At 49.6% G+C, this 16,343-nt stretch overlaps 1 protein-coding gene across 1 annotated transcript; it reads left to right on the forward strand.

The window, feature by feature from the left end:
* Positions 1-834: 834 nt before the first annotated feature.
* SEC14L3 (SEC14 like lipid binding 3) lies at positions 835-13,783 on the forward strand. The gene is made up of 12 exons (XM_007975403.3): positions 835-947; positions 2,616-2,691; positions 2,945-2,988; positions 3,122-3,181; positions 4,511-4,699; positions 6,105-6,200; positions 6,789-6,849; positions 8,104-8,187; positions 10,811-10,917; positions 11,308-11,447; positions 11,523-11,692; positions 12,877-13,783. Exons 1-12 carry the CDS (start codon positions 894-896, stop codon positions 12,996-12,998), a joined length of 1,203 nt encoding a protein of 400 aa, XP_007973594.3. The 5' UTR covers positions 835-893; the 3' UTR covers positions 12,999-13,783.
* The last annotated feature ends 2,560 nt before the right edge of the window (positions 13,784-16,343 follow it).

The following is a 16,343-nucleotide window of genomic DNA, read 5'->3' on the forward strand; positions in this document are numbered from 1 at the left end:
CCAGCTGCTGGGGCCGAGGCTAGCCCAGGGTGGTTTCAACCCATGCAGACCCCTTCAAGGCCGAGATGTGGCCATGCAGCCACATGGCCATGCTGCAGTCTCAAGCTGATGGTTTCTTCAGAGGGAGTCATGGATAACAGGGTCTCTCCCTTCCTGGAGCTGAAGCTTACAGCTCCTGGGGGTACCAGGAGAGCTGCCTTGACAGTCCCTATGTCTCATTAGATCTTCCCTCCAACCACAGGAGGAGGGCAGGGCAAGCATTAACAGCCCCATTTTATAAATGAAGCAAGTGACATTCAAAAGATGCCATCTGTCCTCTTGACTGTGGACATTTGTTACAAAAGAAGGACCTGGGCCTCCCACCCCCAACAAAGTGAATGAACTGTTTACTACACCAGTCAAGCCTCAGAATCCTACCCTGTCAGAGCTGGGTAGAGGGGGGTGATCTCTGCAGAATCCTAAGTGTGTGAAGACTGGGTCTCAGGGAGAAAGGGTACCCACAAGGCGTGGTCCTCATTTCCCTGAAACTCCCCCTTCTCCAGGGCAGTGGTCACTGGAGGCCTGGGAGGGTCAGCGGGTTCTACAGGCACTCACCCTGGGCTCCAAGGTCACGGGAGGCCAGCCTCCCTTCCTCCCAGCTGCCTCCTCCTGGCAGGGGACACTTGGCACATGCTCCATGCCCGCCCGCCCCCCCAGATCTGTCCCCAAGCCAAGCACGGGACCTCACTTAATCCCAATTATGTAACGTGCAATTTAAACAGTTGGCCAATGAGGAGACACTTGGAGCCACGCCCAGGAGTGGGGGCAAAAGAACCCAGCTGGGTCAGGGCTGACAAACTAGGCTTAGCCTCTTGCCTATAGTGGCCACCACTCCTCAAGCCTCAGCCAGCACCATGAGTGGCCGAGTCGGAGACCTGAGCCCCAAACAGGCAGAGACCCTGGCCAAGGTGAGAGCCCCTCCCCCTGGAGTTCCAGAAGACCAGGGGAAAGGGGCTGGGGGGTGGAAAGGAGTGGCTGGAACCCTACCCCACTCAGTTGATTCAGCATGTCCTTGACATTGTCTCTTTGGTGTTACCTCCCAAAGGGTCAAGCCCCACAGTACCCAGTGACATCAACCCTGTCCAGGGCGGGGGTTGAGGGACTAGTACCACTTCCAGGCAATAGCGTGGGTGGTGCCCACCCAAGACGAGCCTGACTTCTTCTCATCCAGGAGCCAGAACCAGAGAGGTTTACCTGGCAGCCAGGCACCCTACTTCCTCTCTCCCAGGCACCATAGGTAGGAGTTGAAAGATGCTGCTGGTCTGCCCTTTAACCCCTTTCTCCTTGGGATCCTGAAAGATGACCAGACTGTAAAAGCCCGAGAGACAGAGCAGAAGGTGTTGTCATTCAAAGAGCTAAAGAAGGAAGAGGACATATAATTACTAACCATGTTTTAACTGAAGATGGGATGAAAAAAAGCAGATGTTTTGAGGGCTAACGCATGGAGGGAACTACGATCGCATCCAAACTCCAATCTATGTATTCACCCACCCAATTATTTATCCTTTCTTCTTCTTCTTCTTCTTCTTTTTTTTTTTTTTTTTTTTTTTTTTTTTTTTTTTTTTGAGATAGAGTCTTGCTCTGTCATCCAGGCTAGAGGGCTGTGGAGTGATCTCGGCTCACTGCAGCCTCCATCTCCCAGGTTCAAGCAATTCTCCTGCCTCGGCCTCCTGAGTAGCTGGGATTACAGACGTGCGCCACCACACCCAGCTAATTTTTTTATTTTTAGTAGAGATGGGTTTTCACCATGTTGGCCAGGCTGGTCTCAAACTCCTGACCTCAGGTGATCCACCAACCTCAGCCTCCCAAAGCACTGGGATTACAGGCATGAGCCGCCATACCTGGCCTGTTTATCCTTTCTTTCATTCACACATCCATCTTCCTACCCACCCATCCACCTATCCATCTTTCCTTCTCTCCATCACCCACCCATCTCTCCTCTGTCCATTCACTGACTTACCCACCCACCCACTCATCCATCCATCCATCCATCCATCCATCCATTCATTTCTTCTTCCTCTTTTCATCTACCTACCCACTCACCCATCTGTTCTTCTTTTTTTTTTTTTTTTTTTTTTTTTTTGAGACGGAGTCTCGCTCTGCCGCCCAGGCTGGAGTGCAGTGGCCGGATCTCAGCTCACTGCAAGCTCCGCCTCCCGGGTTCACGCCATTCTCCTGCCTCCGCCTCCCGAGTAGCTGGGACTACAGGCGCCCGCCACCTCGCCCGGCTAGTTTTTTGTATTTTTTAGTAGAGACGGGGTTTCACCATGTTAACCAGGATGGTCTCGATCTCCTGACCTCGTGATCCGCCCGTCTCGGCCTCCCAAAGTGCTGGGATTACAGGCTTGAGCCACAGCGCCCGGCCTGTTCTTCTTTCTAACCATTTATTAATCCATCTATCCTCCCATTCATCCACCTATCCAGTGATCCATCTCTCCTATTCAATCATTCATCCTTTTATCAGTGTGGGCCATTTTGCATGTGGGAGGAAAGGAGAGGTTATGAAAACAGTCTTTGAGTCTGGAGGCCAAGGCTCAATGTGAGAGAGCCATTTTAACTAGCATCTCTCCTGCCAGTTTCGAGAAAATGTCCAGGATGTGCTTCCCGCCCTGCCCAACCCTGATGATTATTTCCTTCTACGCTGGCTCCGAGGTGAGGGCAGAGATGGGAGAGGTTGGGATCAGGGAGCATCAAGAGGGGCCTGGTCTCACCTGATCCAGAGTGTCTCATGGCTCTCAGGGTCCATCCTCACAATCTTGCTTCACATATTCAGGTCCAGAGGAGGGAAGGGGGTAGGGGAGCGAGGTCTTACCCCAGCCCCCAGCATCCTCCATATAGCTCCCACTGGCCAGGAGCAAGACAAGGCGTCTTTCCTGCCTCACACCTTCCTTTTGTTTTCCCACAGCTCGGAATTTTGACTTGCAGAAGTCGGAGGCTATGCTCCGCAAGGTGAGACTTATCCACTCTGGAAATTTATGGAGGGGTTTTGTCGGGGGCAATCCATGTCTCAAGCCCCTCCTTCCATCCCCACTCTCAGGGCGCTGGGAGCCCAGTGGGGTCTTACCACTCATTTCCCTTTCAGTACATGGAGTTCCGGAAGACCATGGATATTGATCATATCCTTGATTGGCAGCCCCCAGAGGTGAGCCAACACCGCCAAACACCTCAGTCTTTCATGTACATACCACTTAAGGTCACTGGGGACCACGAATGAGGGGCAGCAAGGCTGAGAGGCATGTGGAACCCACAGGCCCACAGTCTCCTTTCCTATAGTAATAATGAATGTTTCCTCGGGGCTTGCGAGGTCCAGGCCTAGGTTAAGATGTTAGCAGCATGAGCTTCTTTAATCATCACAATGATGGATACTATTGTCCCCATTTTGTGGATGAGGACACTGAAGCCCAGCAAAAATTAGGTAACTTGCCCACAGTCCCATAGCCCAACGCAGGGCTGGGATTTATGCTCAGGCCTGTTTGGGCCCCAAACCCAGGCTCTTAACCACCATGGTTAGCCTGTGCTTCTGCACCCCCGCCCCCTAGGGCATTGCCTAAAGCATCCCGTCTGGGTGGGAAAGAAGTTTAGCCCATCAAGGCACTGATGAGAATGGTGCCACCACTGGCATCTTAGTAGAGTAATGGACGCATCTTCACTTGTAGGGCATGTACCCTGAGCTGGGCAGTCTGCTTTGCCTACATTATCTCAGGGACTTTCCCCAGCAGTCCCAAGAGTGAGGGATTATCCAAACCATTTTACAAAAGAGAAGGTAGAATGGAGCTCAGAGAGGTGGTGTCACTTGCTCAAGGACACACAGTAGAGAAGCAGCAGTATCTGCTTTTTTTTTTTTTTATTTTTCTTTTATGAATGGAGTCTCAGTCTGTTGCCAAGGCTGGTGTGCAGTGGCACGATCATGGCTCACGGCAACCTTGAACTCCTGGGCTCAAGTGATTCTCCCACCTCAGCTTCCCAAGTGTACAGATGTGTATTACCATGGCTGGCTAATGTATTTTATTTTTGTAGAGACAGGGTCTCCCTCTGTTGCCCAAGCGGGTCTCAAACTCCTGGCCTCAGGAGATCCCATCTGCCTCAACCTCCTGAGTAGCTGGGATTACAGGAATGAGCCTCCCATGCCCAGCCAGTGTCTGTTTTTGAGCCAGTTCTGTTAACCTTCAGAATCTGTGTTCTCCGTCACTAAACCCAACTCTTCTCCACAGAAAGGGACATGGGAGACATCGGGGCAGACCTTAGAAGCCCCGGGTCCTGCTGAGACCTGGCTTTGCCATTTACCCTCTGTGGGCAAGGCCCTGCCCTGCAGGACCTCAGCTTTCTCACCTGAGACAATAGCACTACTTTCCAGGGAGGGACAGTGCTTTATACCATGGTGTGTGTAGGCTTGGGCCACCCAGGTCAGCCTGGTCTGTGGGTCTCAAGGGAGGTGTGTAATGCCAAGTTCTGTGCATCTTTTCATGCCCAGGTGATCCAGAAGTACATGCCTGGGGGCCTGTGTGGCTATGACCGTGATGGCTGCCCCGTGTGGTATGACATCATTGGGCCACTTGATCCCAAGGGGCTGCTCTTCTCAGTCACCAAGCAGGACCTGCTCAAGACCAAGATGAGGGACTGTGAGCGCATCCTGCATGAGTGTGACCTGCAGACAGAGAGGGTGAGGCCCAGGCCAAGGGGGGCAGATGGCTGGGGGCAGGTGAGGTTGCCCAGGGGATTGGTCTCAGAAACACACCTGTGTTCTCTACAACTGCAGTCAGAGGGTTCTGGGGTCAAACACCAGCTCTGTTGCTTACCAGCTGTGTGGCCTTGAAAAGTCACAGTCACAGAAGGACAGTTTCTTGAAGGATACTTTTGCTGGGAATATAACTCTTTTTTTTTTTTTTTTTCTTGAGACAGGGTCTTGCTCTGCCGCCCAGGCTGGAGTGCATTGGTGTGATCTTGGCTTACTGAAACCTCCGCCTCCCAGGTTCAAGCGATTTTCCTGCCTCAGCCTCCTGAGTAGCTGGGATTATAGGTGCACACCACCACACCTGGCTAATTTTTGTATTTTTAATAGAGACAGGGTTTCACCATATTGGCCAAGATGGTCTCAATCTCCTGACCTTGTGATCTGCCTGCCTCAGCCTCCCAAAGTGCTAGAATTACAGGCGTGAGCCACTGTACTGGGCCTGGAATAGAATTCTTGGTTGATGGGGGTTTTTTGTTTTGTTTTGTTTTGTTTTTTCAGTGTTTTGAATATGTCATTTCACCTGTCTGAGCCTCAGCTCCTTCACCTATAAAGCAGGGATATTAATAAATAAGGGTTGCAAAAGCGAAATGAGATAATGCAAGTATGCAGTTTAGCACACAGGGCCCAATACATGTTTCTCAACAATGGTAGCTATTGCCATTCCCTCTGAGCCTTTCTTTGCCCTTGCTATTCCTTCTGTCTGAACAACCCTGGTTCCCACCACACACACCTACCTCCCACAACTTCCCCTGACTTTCTCCTATCTGTCCTTTAGGTCTGAAACATAGATGTCACCTTCTCTGAGTCCCCCACCTGGGTTAAATAACCATTCTGTATCCCTGCAGCCCTTGTGCTGACCTGTCGCAGCACTTATCATAGGATCCAAATGACCTGGTTGCTTGTCATCTCCCCAGCCAGCCAGTGAACTTTTTAAGGACAAGAACTGTGGGTTATTAGGCATTATTCATTACACTTTCAGTGTCTGGCACACACAAAAAAAGTGCTTGATAAATAGCAGCTGGAAAAATGAACGATGAATAAATTAATGACAATATGAATTGATGGACGGGTCAATTAATTGATGGGTAAATTGACATAAGGGGGTGGGTGCGTGGGTGGGTGGGTGGGTGCGTGGGTGGGTGGATGGATGGATGGATGGATGGATGGATGGATGGATGGATGAGTGGGGAAATACATTCACTGATTTGTCCAGTTGTTCCTCTGAGGACAGAGTCAGGGCTAGAAGAAGCCCCAAGGTGTCATGTACTTGGGTTACCATCTCCCAAGCCTATACCCTGAACCCCAGAACTACTTCTTGCTCTCATCCTTGCAGCTAGGGAAGAAGATTGAGACCATCGTGATGATATTTGACTGTGAGGGCCTGGGACTGAAACACTTCTGGAAACCTCTGGTAGAAGTGTACCAGGAGGTGAGGAGAAGGCCCAGGGCCACCCACCACTTGCTTTGATGACCAGCTTGGCCTGCCATGACCCAGCTGCTCACTGAGAGCCAACATTTAGTTTAAAAAATGTCCTGGCCTCCCTCATTGTGACTCAAACCCCAAAAGGCCTTAATATGTTTCCTAGAAGATCCCACAGAATGGGTTTCAGGGACAACACTGTGCTGAGACCACACACACCAGCTTCCATCAAACCCTCTCCATGCTGGTTTCCTCACCTACAAAATGGGGATAGCAATGTAGGGATACTTCAGCAAGTTGTTATGTAAAGTGTATATACACTGCTTGGCAAATAGTGAACATTTAATAAATAGTAGTCATTATTATTATACTGCAATTATTATAATATTTACTAAAAACGATTATTATGTAATTATTTTTAGAGTATGGTTATAATAGTTAGAGGTGAGAAGGTTCCCTTCAGAGGCCAGTGGAGGTGATGGCATGAAGGAAAACCCTCCAGAGCCATCTGAAACCTCCCAACAGGAGATTGCAAAGGAGATGGAGGTAGGAGAAGATGCGATGTCCTCTCTGAAGGGATCTCTCTTGCTTCCACAGTTCTTTGGCCTCCTTGAAGAGAATTATCCAGAGACCCTGAAGTTCATGCTCATTGTGAAAGGTGTGTGACAAATGACTTCACTTGTGCCTCTGTTTCCTCCTCTGTACGCTGAGGATGATAACACTGTCTTTGTCCCAGAATTGTTGAGAGGCAGGTTGGTTTCTGGCTATATGCAGATCACTTAGAATGCCTGGTATAGAGTAAGTTCTCAATAAATGGTAACTTCTAGGGTTGGCCTTACTGCAAGAGAAGGCAACTCCAGTCCCAGCTCTCCCAGGGATCCTCCCTTATTTCTCCTGTCCATGATGATCTCTCCCTCCCCAGACTGCCTCTGGCACTGGCAACTGGTGCCGCCTTTCCTGTTTGCTGCCTTTTAGGGATCTCCAGCTGTTTTATTTGTGCTCATCCTGCTTTACTGGCTGAGTTTTCTGCTCCTCGAAGGCAGGGGCTGTGATTCTCCACTTTTGTTGTAGCCCTCATAGGCCTGGGTCCATGGTGGATGCTGCATAGGTATTTGGGTGATTGCTGTTTGGGTTGGTGGGTAGATGAAAGGATGGATGGATGTTTGGTGATTGGCTGGTTGGTTGATCTGCTGGTTGCTTGATTGGTTGTTCAGTTGACTGGCCAGTTGGTTGCTTGGCTAGTTGACTGACTGGTGGTTGGTTGGAGAATTGGCTGGCTGCTTGGTTGGCTAGTTCTTAGCTTGGTTGACTGATTGAGTGGCTGGTTGGCATTTTGGTTGGTAGGTTGTTTTGATGGCTGGTTGGCAGGTTGGTTCACTGGTTGCCTGGTTTGTTGTTTGGCTGAATCTTAGATGATTATTTGGATGGTGGCTGGCTGGTTATTTGGATAGTCGGCTGTCTAGTTATTTGGATGACTGGCTAGCTGGTTATTTGGATGGTTGGCTGACTGGTTATTTGGATGACTGGCTGGCTAGAGAACACAGTTAATTGAGTGGTTATCTGGCTGTTCCATCGGCTGATTGCTTTGCTGTTTGGCTGATTTGTTAGGTGGCTGATTATGTGGTAGGTTGGCTTGTTTATTGGTTGACTGAATAGGTGGCTGATTAGCAGTTTGAACGTTTGGCAGGTTTGTTGACTGAATGGTTGGTTGATTATTGCATTGCGTGATTGGTTAGTTGGCTGTTTGTTGGCTGGTTGACTGGTTGGTTGGATGGTTCACTTGGTGCAGGACAGACACTGGAATTGACCAGGGTTAGTCACGACTCCTCTGTATCATTGGCTATAACCGTTATGGAGGGGGTTGCTCCATGTAATTCTTTTCTTCCCATTATCCTTACTTCTATCTCTCCAGCTACCAAACTGTTCCCTGTGGGCTACAACCTCATGAAGCCATTCCTTAGTGAGGACACTTGCAGGAAAATTATTGTGTTGGGAAGTAAGTAACACAACTCAATTTCAGCTCAATTTCCTGACCTTTCTACATGACCTTTGGAGTGAGGTTGTCCCATTACCCCATCTAGAACTCCACACATTAGGTTGGGTGCAGTGGCTCACATCTATAATCCCAGCACTTTGGGAGACTGAGGCGGGAGGATTGCTTGAGATCAGGAGGTTGAGACCAGCCACAGCAACATAGCAAGACCCCCTCTCTACAAAAAATTTAAAAATTCACTGGGTGTGGTGGTGTGCACCTGTAATTCCAGCTACTCAGGAGGCTGAGGTGGGAGGATCACTTGAGCCCAGGAGTTTGAAGCTGCAGTGAGTCGTGTTCACACCACTGCACTCCAGCCTGGGCAACAGAGTGAGACCCTGTCTCAAAAACAACAGACTGTACACATCACCTAGTCAGAGGCTCCTTCTTCCCAACAGTGAAGTGGGTTTTACCCTAAAGAGTCTGCTACCTTTGCTCTTTTCCCTGCCATACCCCTGCCTCCACACCTACCACCTCATTGGTTTCAGTTTGGTTGCTAGTCAATTTCTGGTATATAATTCTCGTTTCTTTTCAACATTCATAAGCTTAGTGCTTCTAAAGGCAACCTCGGCTGAAGAGGATGAGGCAGACGAGTAGAAAGAGTAGTCACAATTCAGAGAAAGGAGGTCCAACAAGAAAGGACTGGATAAATAAATAATGGCGCATGCATTTGATGAATTCTGGAGCAATCATGAAAAATAATGCTATGTGTAAATATTTAATGCCATGGAAATGTCATTAAGTTTGTAAAAGTAGATTATAAACTTATCTTCATAAGCATAAACTAAAATAAGATTAAACTAAAAATATAATCTTATTTTTATGGAAACAAATATATGTACAATAAATATTTCTAGTAAACAACAAAATATTTATTTGTCAATAGTGAGAAATTATGTGGTTTTTAATTTTATTACCTGTATTGTCTATGATTTCTAAACTGCATAATAATATGTATTAATTTTATAAATAGGAAAATAGTTATGTTTACAAGTGACAGGCTGAGAGAAAGAGAGAAAAGGGAAATAGTTCTTAAACCCAAACCAACAACCCTGGCTTGGAGGAAAACTCCCAAGCAGGAGGATAGTCAGATCACAGAATTAGGAGAACTGAAGATCCAGGGGTGAGGGGGAGCTTGTAAATCCTTACTTTGTCTTTCTTCCTGGTACCCGAGCCTCTGCCTCTACCCAATTCCACTGAAATGGGGAACTTGATAGATTATGAGGGCCTGGTTTGAAGGATCCAGGCTCATGACTTCTAAGCCTTCCAAAGCCTAGCGCAGCGTGGGTTACCAGCATAGTCCAGGCCTTAAGTCCACAGCCTCTGCCCCATGCAACTCTGCTTATTTGGCCCTGGTATGTGGGACATTGTGGTCTTCCCCTTAATCCCACTGCAGAGAAGGAATCTCCCATGGCCAAAGTGAGGTGGTTGGGGAACTGGGTAGCCTGGATTAGCCACAAGGCTGGGGCATAGTAACAGCCAGGACCCAGAACTCTTAGAGCTTTGCATAGGGCATGAAGAACAGTAATAAACATGGTCATGGTGATTAGGCAGAGGGAGGTGTGGAGGGTCCCTCCAAAGGCCCAAGGCTGTCCATCCGCCACTAGGAGGTCTGACTTGGGCACGCCACTTACTCACAGAGTGATCCCAATAAGGCCGTTGATGTCATTGAGCTCTAAAGTCTCCTTGAGGCAATTAAATAACTCTTAGCTTCACTGCTCATGACTGGAAGATCTCAAGAATGTGCTGTTGGCTGAGCGTGGTGGCTCATGCCTGTAATCCCAGCACTTTGGGAGGCCGAGGCAGGTGGATCACAAGGTCAGGAGTTCAAGACCAGCCTGGCCAAGATGGTGAAACCCCGTCTCTACTAAAAATATAAAAATTAGTCAGGTGTGGTAGTGGGCACCTGTAATCCCAGCTACTCAGGAGGCTGAGGTAGAGAATTGCTTCAACCTGTGACGTGGAGGTTGCAGTGAGCTGAGATCGCAACACTGCACTCCAGCCTGGGCAACAGAGCAAGACTCTGTCTCAAAAAAAAAAAAAAAAAATGCTGTAGGCTGGGCATGATGGCTCACAACTGTAATCCCAACACTTTGGAAGGCCCAGGTGGACAATCATTTGAGGCCAGGAGTTTGAGACTAGCCTGGGCAACATGGTGAAACCCTATCTCTATAAAATAAAAAACAAACGAAACAAAACAAAAATTAGCCAGGCATGGTGGTACATGCCTGTAGGCCCAGCTACTCGCGAGGCTGAGGTGGGAGGATCACTCGAGCCCAGAAGGTCAAAGTTGCAGTGAGCCATGATCATGCCACTGCACTCCAGCCTGGACAACAGCGTGAGACACTGTCTCAAAGAGAAATAAAAAGTGCTGATTCATCTATCAAGGTGGGAAACACATTTCCACAGCAATGCAGTGCTGAGAAAGACACTTCCTATAGCCCCAGGCCTAGGACAGTGGGGAATTAGCCCTGGCAGCCTACCTCCTATAGGGCTTCTCCCCTAGTTCAGGTCATCCTGGTGGGTGTGGGAGGCCAATTGGTCCCCTCCATGCTTGCTAACTTCCCTTGCGTCCCACTGCTCCCAGATAACTGGAAGGAAGGTTTGCTGAAACTCATCAGTCCTGAGGAACTGCCTGCCCAGTTTGGGGGCACCCTGACTGACCCAGATGGAAACCCCAAATGTTTAACCAAGGTACAAAGAGCCCTTCCTGGGACAAGAGAGGTTCAAGAATTAAGTTGGGTTCCCTTTCCACCCAGTCATTCATCCACAATTACCTATAGAGGGACCCCAAGAACTGGGTGTTAAGCTAGTCAATACAACCCTGGCCCTTACAGAGCTCTCAGCAGCTGTAAAGGCAAACAAGAAATGGGAGAATTTTAACCCAGAGGGATGAGCTAGAAGGGGAAGCTCCCAGCAGAAGCACTGACCCAGCTTGGATGGTCAAAGAAGACTTGAGGAAGTGGGAGAGTGGGGCTAGGATGAAGAGGATACTTCCAGGAGGTGGTGAAAGTATCTCAGGCAGGAGAAACATGAACAACGGCCAGGAGAGGGGAGCAAGCCCATCTCATCCCATGTCTGCAGATCAACTATGGCGGGGAGATCCCCAAGTCCATGTACGTGCGGGACCAGGTGAAGACTCAGTACGAGCATTCGGTGCAAATCAACCGCGGCTCGTCACACCAAGTAGAATACGAGATCCTGTTTCCAGGCTGCGTCCTCAGGTAGGGACAGGCCCTAACCCCTCAGAAACCCATCAGGCTGGGCAGCAACCTGTCTCCTCCCCCTCCCCCTGACAGGTGGCAGTTCTTATCTGACGGTGCAGACGTCGGCTTCGGAGTTTTCCTGAAGACCAAGATGGGGGAGCGACAGCGGGCAGGGGAGATGACAGAGGTTCTACCCAGCCAGCGCTACAACGCCCACATGGTGCCTGAGGATGGAAGTCTCACGTGCTCAGAGGCCGGTGTCTGTAAGTCTGCCCCAGGTGGGACCTGGCTCTGAAAGGCTAGAGCCACCTGTCCCATGCTTTAGAGAAGGAAGCAGAGGGGCAGCGACACCCCTCCCCCATTCAGGGACACACATCCTAGGTTAGCACCATTCATTCATACAGTCGCTCACTCAGTCCATATTCGTGAGCACCTACTGTGCACCAGGAGCCAGAGACACACAGGCCCTGCAGGGCTTGGGGGCACCTGGACTGCAGAATACGGACAACAAGTGATAGAGTAGTTTTCCATATGAGGAAACCGAGGCTCTGAAAAATAAATCAACTTGTGGAGCCGCAAAGCTGTGTGGTTCCAGGGTCCCGCCCCAGCCTCCAGGTAGCTGCATAGTCCTGGGCAAAAGTCTGACCAATCTGGGAAGGACCCTTGGTTTGCTCACCTGTGAGCCAGGAGTTACAATGCCTGCTTTTTCTTTTTCTTTCTTTCTTTCTTTCTTTTTTTTTTTTTTTTTGAAACAGAGTTTCACTCTTGTTGCCCAGGCTGGAGTGCAATGGTGTAAGCAATGGTGCAATCTCAGCTCACCGCAACCCCCGCCTCCCAGGTTCAAGCGATTCTCCTGCCTCAGCCTCCCGAGTAGCTGAGATTACAGGCATGCGCCACCACGCTTAATTTTGTGTTTTTAGTAGAGATGGGGTTTCTCCGCACTGGTCAGGCTGCTCTCAAACTCCTGACCTCAAGTGATCCACCCACCTCGGCCTCCCAAAGTGCTGGGATTATAGGCGTGAGCCACCGTGCCCAGCCAACACCTGCTTTTTGGGGTGGTTGTGAGGAAGCAAACAGTGTCCAGCAGGCCTGCTCCAGAACCCCACTTCATCCAAGGGGGCTGGGAGGTCTCTGATGAACCCAAGCATGAGCTTTCACACCCCTGTCATGTGTGTCTCCAGGTATGAGACAATGGGATGTAATGACCATTGTTCTCCATGCCAGTAAAGCCAGGCCTGGGCACACGCCAAGAGGAGGTTGGTGTCTGTTTACAGGACCTGCTTGGGGTGGCAGTTCCCATGGGGAAGGGAAGAGGCGTGGTGGGAGCTTGGCCCAGCTTGGCAAAGAAAGCCAGTGGGAACACAAGCCTGTCCTCCTCCCTGGCCGGGGGTGGAACAAAGAGTGTGTAAAGCCAAGCCCAATGCTCATCTTTCCATCTGTCCCCCAGATGTCCTATGCTTCGACAACACCTATAGCTTTGTGCACGCCAAGAAGGTCAGCTTCACGGTGGAGGTCCTGCTCCCTGACGAGGGCATGCAGAAATATGATAAGGAGCTCACCCCTGTCTAGGTGGCTCCCTCTCTTCTCAGAGACCTCCTAACCTTCTGATTCCTCTCTATATCCTACACTCCCTCCCTCCCTGAAATTGATTGTTAGTCGTCCTGACTCTATGACGTTAGTGAGAACACAAAGAGATGCCCGGGGGAAATCTCATCTGCTGTGGTCAGATCAAGAAAGGTATGAGAGGCACAACCTTGGAGGGTACCAACATTTCAGAAGAGGAAAAAACAAGGGTAAAGACAAGAGGTGGGTGTCACTGAAACTCAATAAATAGCAAAATGAATCCCCTAGCCTTTGTCCTCACCTACCCTAAGGCAAGTGTGTATGCTTGAATTCCTTCCGTATGGTTGTGAGCAACTTGGGTTGGAGACATATCAAATCCTTTTTATTTCCACTCGCTATATATAGTAGATGCTCACTGTATATTTGTGGCATTGAATGGAGGACCAGAAGGTAGGGTGCAGGCGACTCAATGGCTGTACATGACTAGGAGGAGCTTATGTGGGGTGGATTTCAGCACCTTGGACAGGAGCAGAGGTGTGGTGGGGTTGGACTCTCTTCTGGAGACCCAGACAATTCAGTCTCCAGATTTCTGGCAGTGGCTGTCTTTTGAGGGCCCCAACCACAAAGGCCACATACCTCTGATAGGAGTTGCCTACATCAGGCTTTGTCTGACTTGCACACTCAGCTTCCCACCCTTACCCACTTCCCTTGTTGCACATAGCTTATGATTTAGAGACTTTCCTGGAAGCAAAGATAGTCACATCTGGCATAATCATAATAAAGGAAACAACAACGATCATTTGGTGAGTGCTCTCTGTGTACCAGAAACTGTGCCAAGAGCTTTGTGAGTTTAGCATGTTTTATTCTCATGCCATCCCCAAGGCACTTTATGGATAAGGAAACAGAGGCTCAGAGGGGTGAAGCCACTCACTCAACTTCTTACAGCTTGGGTGGCAGATCCAGGACCTGGGGCAGGGGGTGTTTGTTTGTTTGTTTATTCATTTGTTTGTTTGTTTTTTTGAGACAGGGTCTCGCTCTGTCGCCCACCGAGGCTGGAGTGCAGTGGTACAATCATGGCTCACTGTAGTCTTGACCTCTTGGGCTCAAGCCATTCTCCCACCTCAGCCTCCTGAGTAGCTGGGACTACAGGTGGGCATCACCACACTTGGCTAATTTTTTGTATTTTTTGCAGAGATGGGGTTTCCCCATGTTGTCTCAAGCTCCTGGCCTCAAGCAATTTGCTCCCCTCAGCCTCCCAAAGTGTTGGGATAACAGGCCTCAGCCACCATGCCTGGCCTGTTTTTGTTTTTTTTACTTCAATGACATTGCCCTCAATTACCTCATAATACCGTCTCCTGCCTATAATCCCAGCCCTTGGGGAGGCTGAGATGGGAGGATTGCTTGAGCCCAGGAGTTTTAGATGAGCCTGGGCAACATAGCAAGACCACGTCTCTATCAAAAAAAAAAAAAAAAGTAACATACTAAGAATATCACCTCCCAAGATTCCACTTTTTACAAAGGCAGTAAGAAGGCATGACTTATTTGTTTTAGACCTTCCAGTAGAAGTGTCCTGTGCATGTCACCCTCTCCAGTCCCTGTTTATGGGTAGAGGAGGTGATAGGCCATGGAGACCCACAATGCTTAAGCAGCTTGTCCAAGGAAACTCACAGCAGAGTGGGGCAGGGCTTGTGCTCCTCAGCCCAGCATCCTATCCGCTGCTCACATGGCATCTGTGAAGCACAACGCCCTGACACTCGCCATGACCCTGGGTGACTAGGGGAAAGGCCAGGACCCCAGAGTTTCATTCCCGACTTTCTGCTGTGATTCAGGGACATGAAGAGGCTGGCTTGAGCCCCAACCCCTGACACAACTCTTGCCAGGGGGAGCCAGATCACACCAGGGAATGGGGATGAATGGGAACCAAAGGCTGGTCCCATGACAGGCTCCTTGGAAACAAATGAACAGAGGGCTGAGCTCATCTGTGGGCAGGCTATGAGGTCTGATTCAGGCTGGTCAAGAAAATATTCAGCAGCAGCAAGCACTTTCCCACATGCACCTATGGATGCAAAATCTGATATCTGCTTTATAGATGGGAAAGTGAGCTCCCAAAGGCACTGGCCTTGTACCTTCAGCCCCACAGGTAGCAGAAATAGGCCTGGCGCTGAGGCTGCCCCTCACCCCGTCACCTCTTCACCCCCACCACTCTTCTATAACAATTTGTCAGAACGGAACAAGACTGCCTTCTTCCTAAGCTGGCAGGGAAGGAGGAGGGAGGAGGAAGGGGAAAGGAAAAAGGAAGGAAGAGAAGAGAAAGTGAGGGTTGTCAGATTTAGAAAGGAAAAAAAAAAAGCATGGCTGGGTGCAGTGGCTCATGCCTATAATCCTAACACTTTAGGAGGCCAAGGCAGGCGGATCACTTGACGTCAGGAGTTCAAGACCAGCCTGGCCAACATGGTGAAACCCCGCCTCTACTAAAAATACAAAATTTAGCCTGGGGAGGTAGTACACACCTGTAATCTCAGCTCCTCAGAAGGCTGAGGCATGAGAATCTCTTGAATTCAGGAGGCGGAGATTGCAGTGAGCCAAGATCACACCACTGCACTCCAGCCTGGGCAACAGAGCGAGACTCCTCCAAAAAAAAAAAAAAAAATTGGAACATACTTAAAATGTCTCCATTGTTTATCTAAAATTAAAATTGACCTGAGCATCTTATATTTTATCAGACAATCCTACAATGAGCAATGATGGAGGGAAGAGAGAGGAAAGGGAGGAGGATGGAAAGAGGGGGATGGGTTCACCCTCTTGGAAGACGGTGGTAGCATCCACAATTTGGGCCAAGGATGTCATGGAATCCTTGGGAGACGATGGTTTAGTGTGGGTGATGCAGGGTCGGGGAACAGGATGGTCTCACCCTTGACCACCAAAGGAAAGGCCCCGATGTTGAAGCAGGGTCTGAGGTGGAGAGCGTGGACCCTTTGTGCCCTTGGGACTAAGATGAGCTGTGCTGTTGCCAGAGCTCCTCTGTGGCAGCCGAGCCTGGGAGACTTGCACCAGGAGGTGGGGCAGTGCGAAGAACCTAAGGCCAGGGCCAGAGCTGAGATCTGCAAAGTGCCTCTCAGCATCCACTGATGCCCACTCCGAGAAGCCAGCTCCCACTGTGTGCCCACAGCCAGTAAGAGGCAGCCTTCCCAAGCTCCAGCCTCCAGTCTTACTCAGGGTCTAGATGCTGACCTCCAGTCCTGAATCTCCAGGACGCAGTACTGGGGAAGGAAAGAGACCCACTTTGTAGCTTTGGTCAATGGCCACTAGCAGAGCTTGGATATTTGTCCCCTCCAAATCTCAGGAGGAAAT

The sequence above is a fragment of the Chlorocebus sabaeus genome, chromosome 19, assembly GCF_047675955.1.
Source record: "Chlorocebus sabaeus isolate Y175 chromosome 19, mChlSab1.0.hap1, whole genome shotgun sequence".
In the NCBI taxonomy this organism is placed as follows: Eukaryota; Metazoa; Chordata; class Mammalia; order Primates; family Cercopithecidae; genus Chlorocebus; species Chlorocebus sabaeus.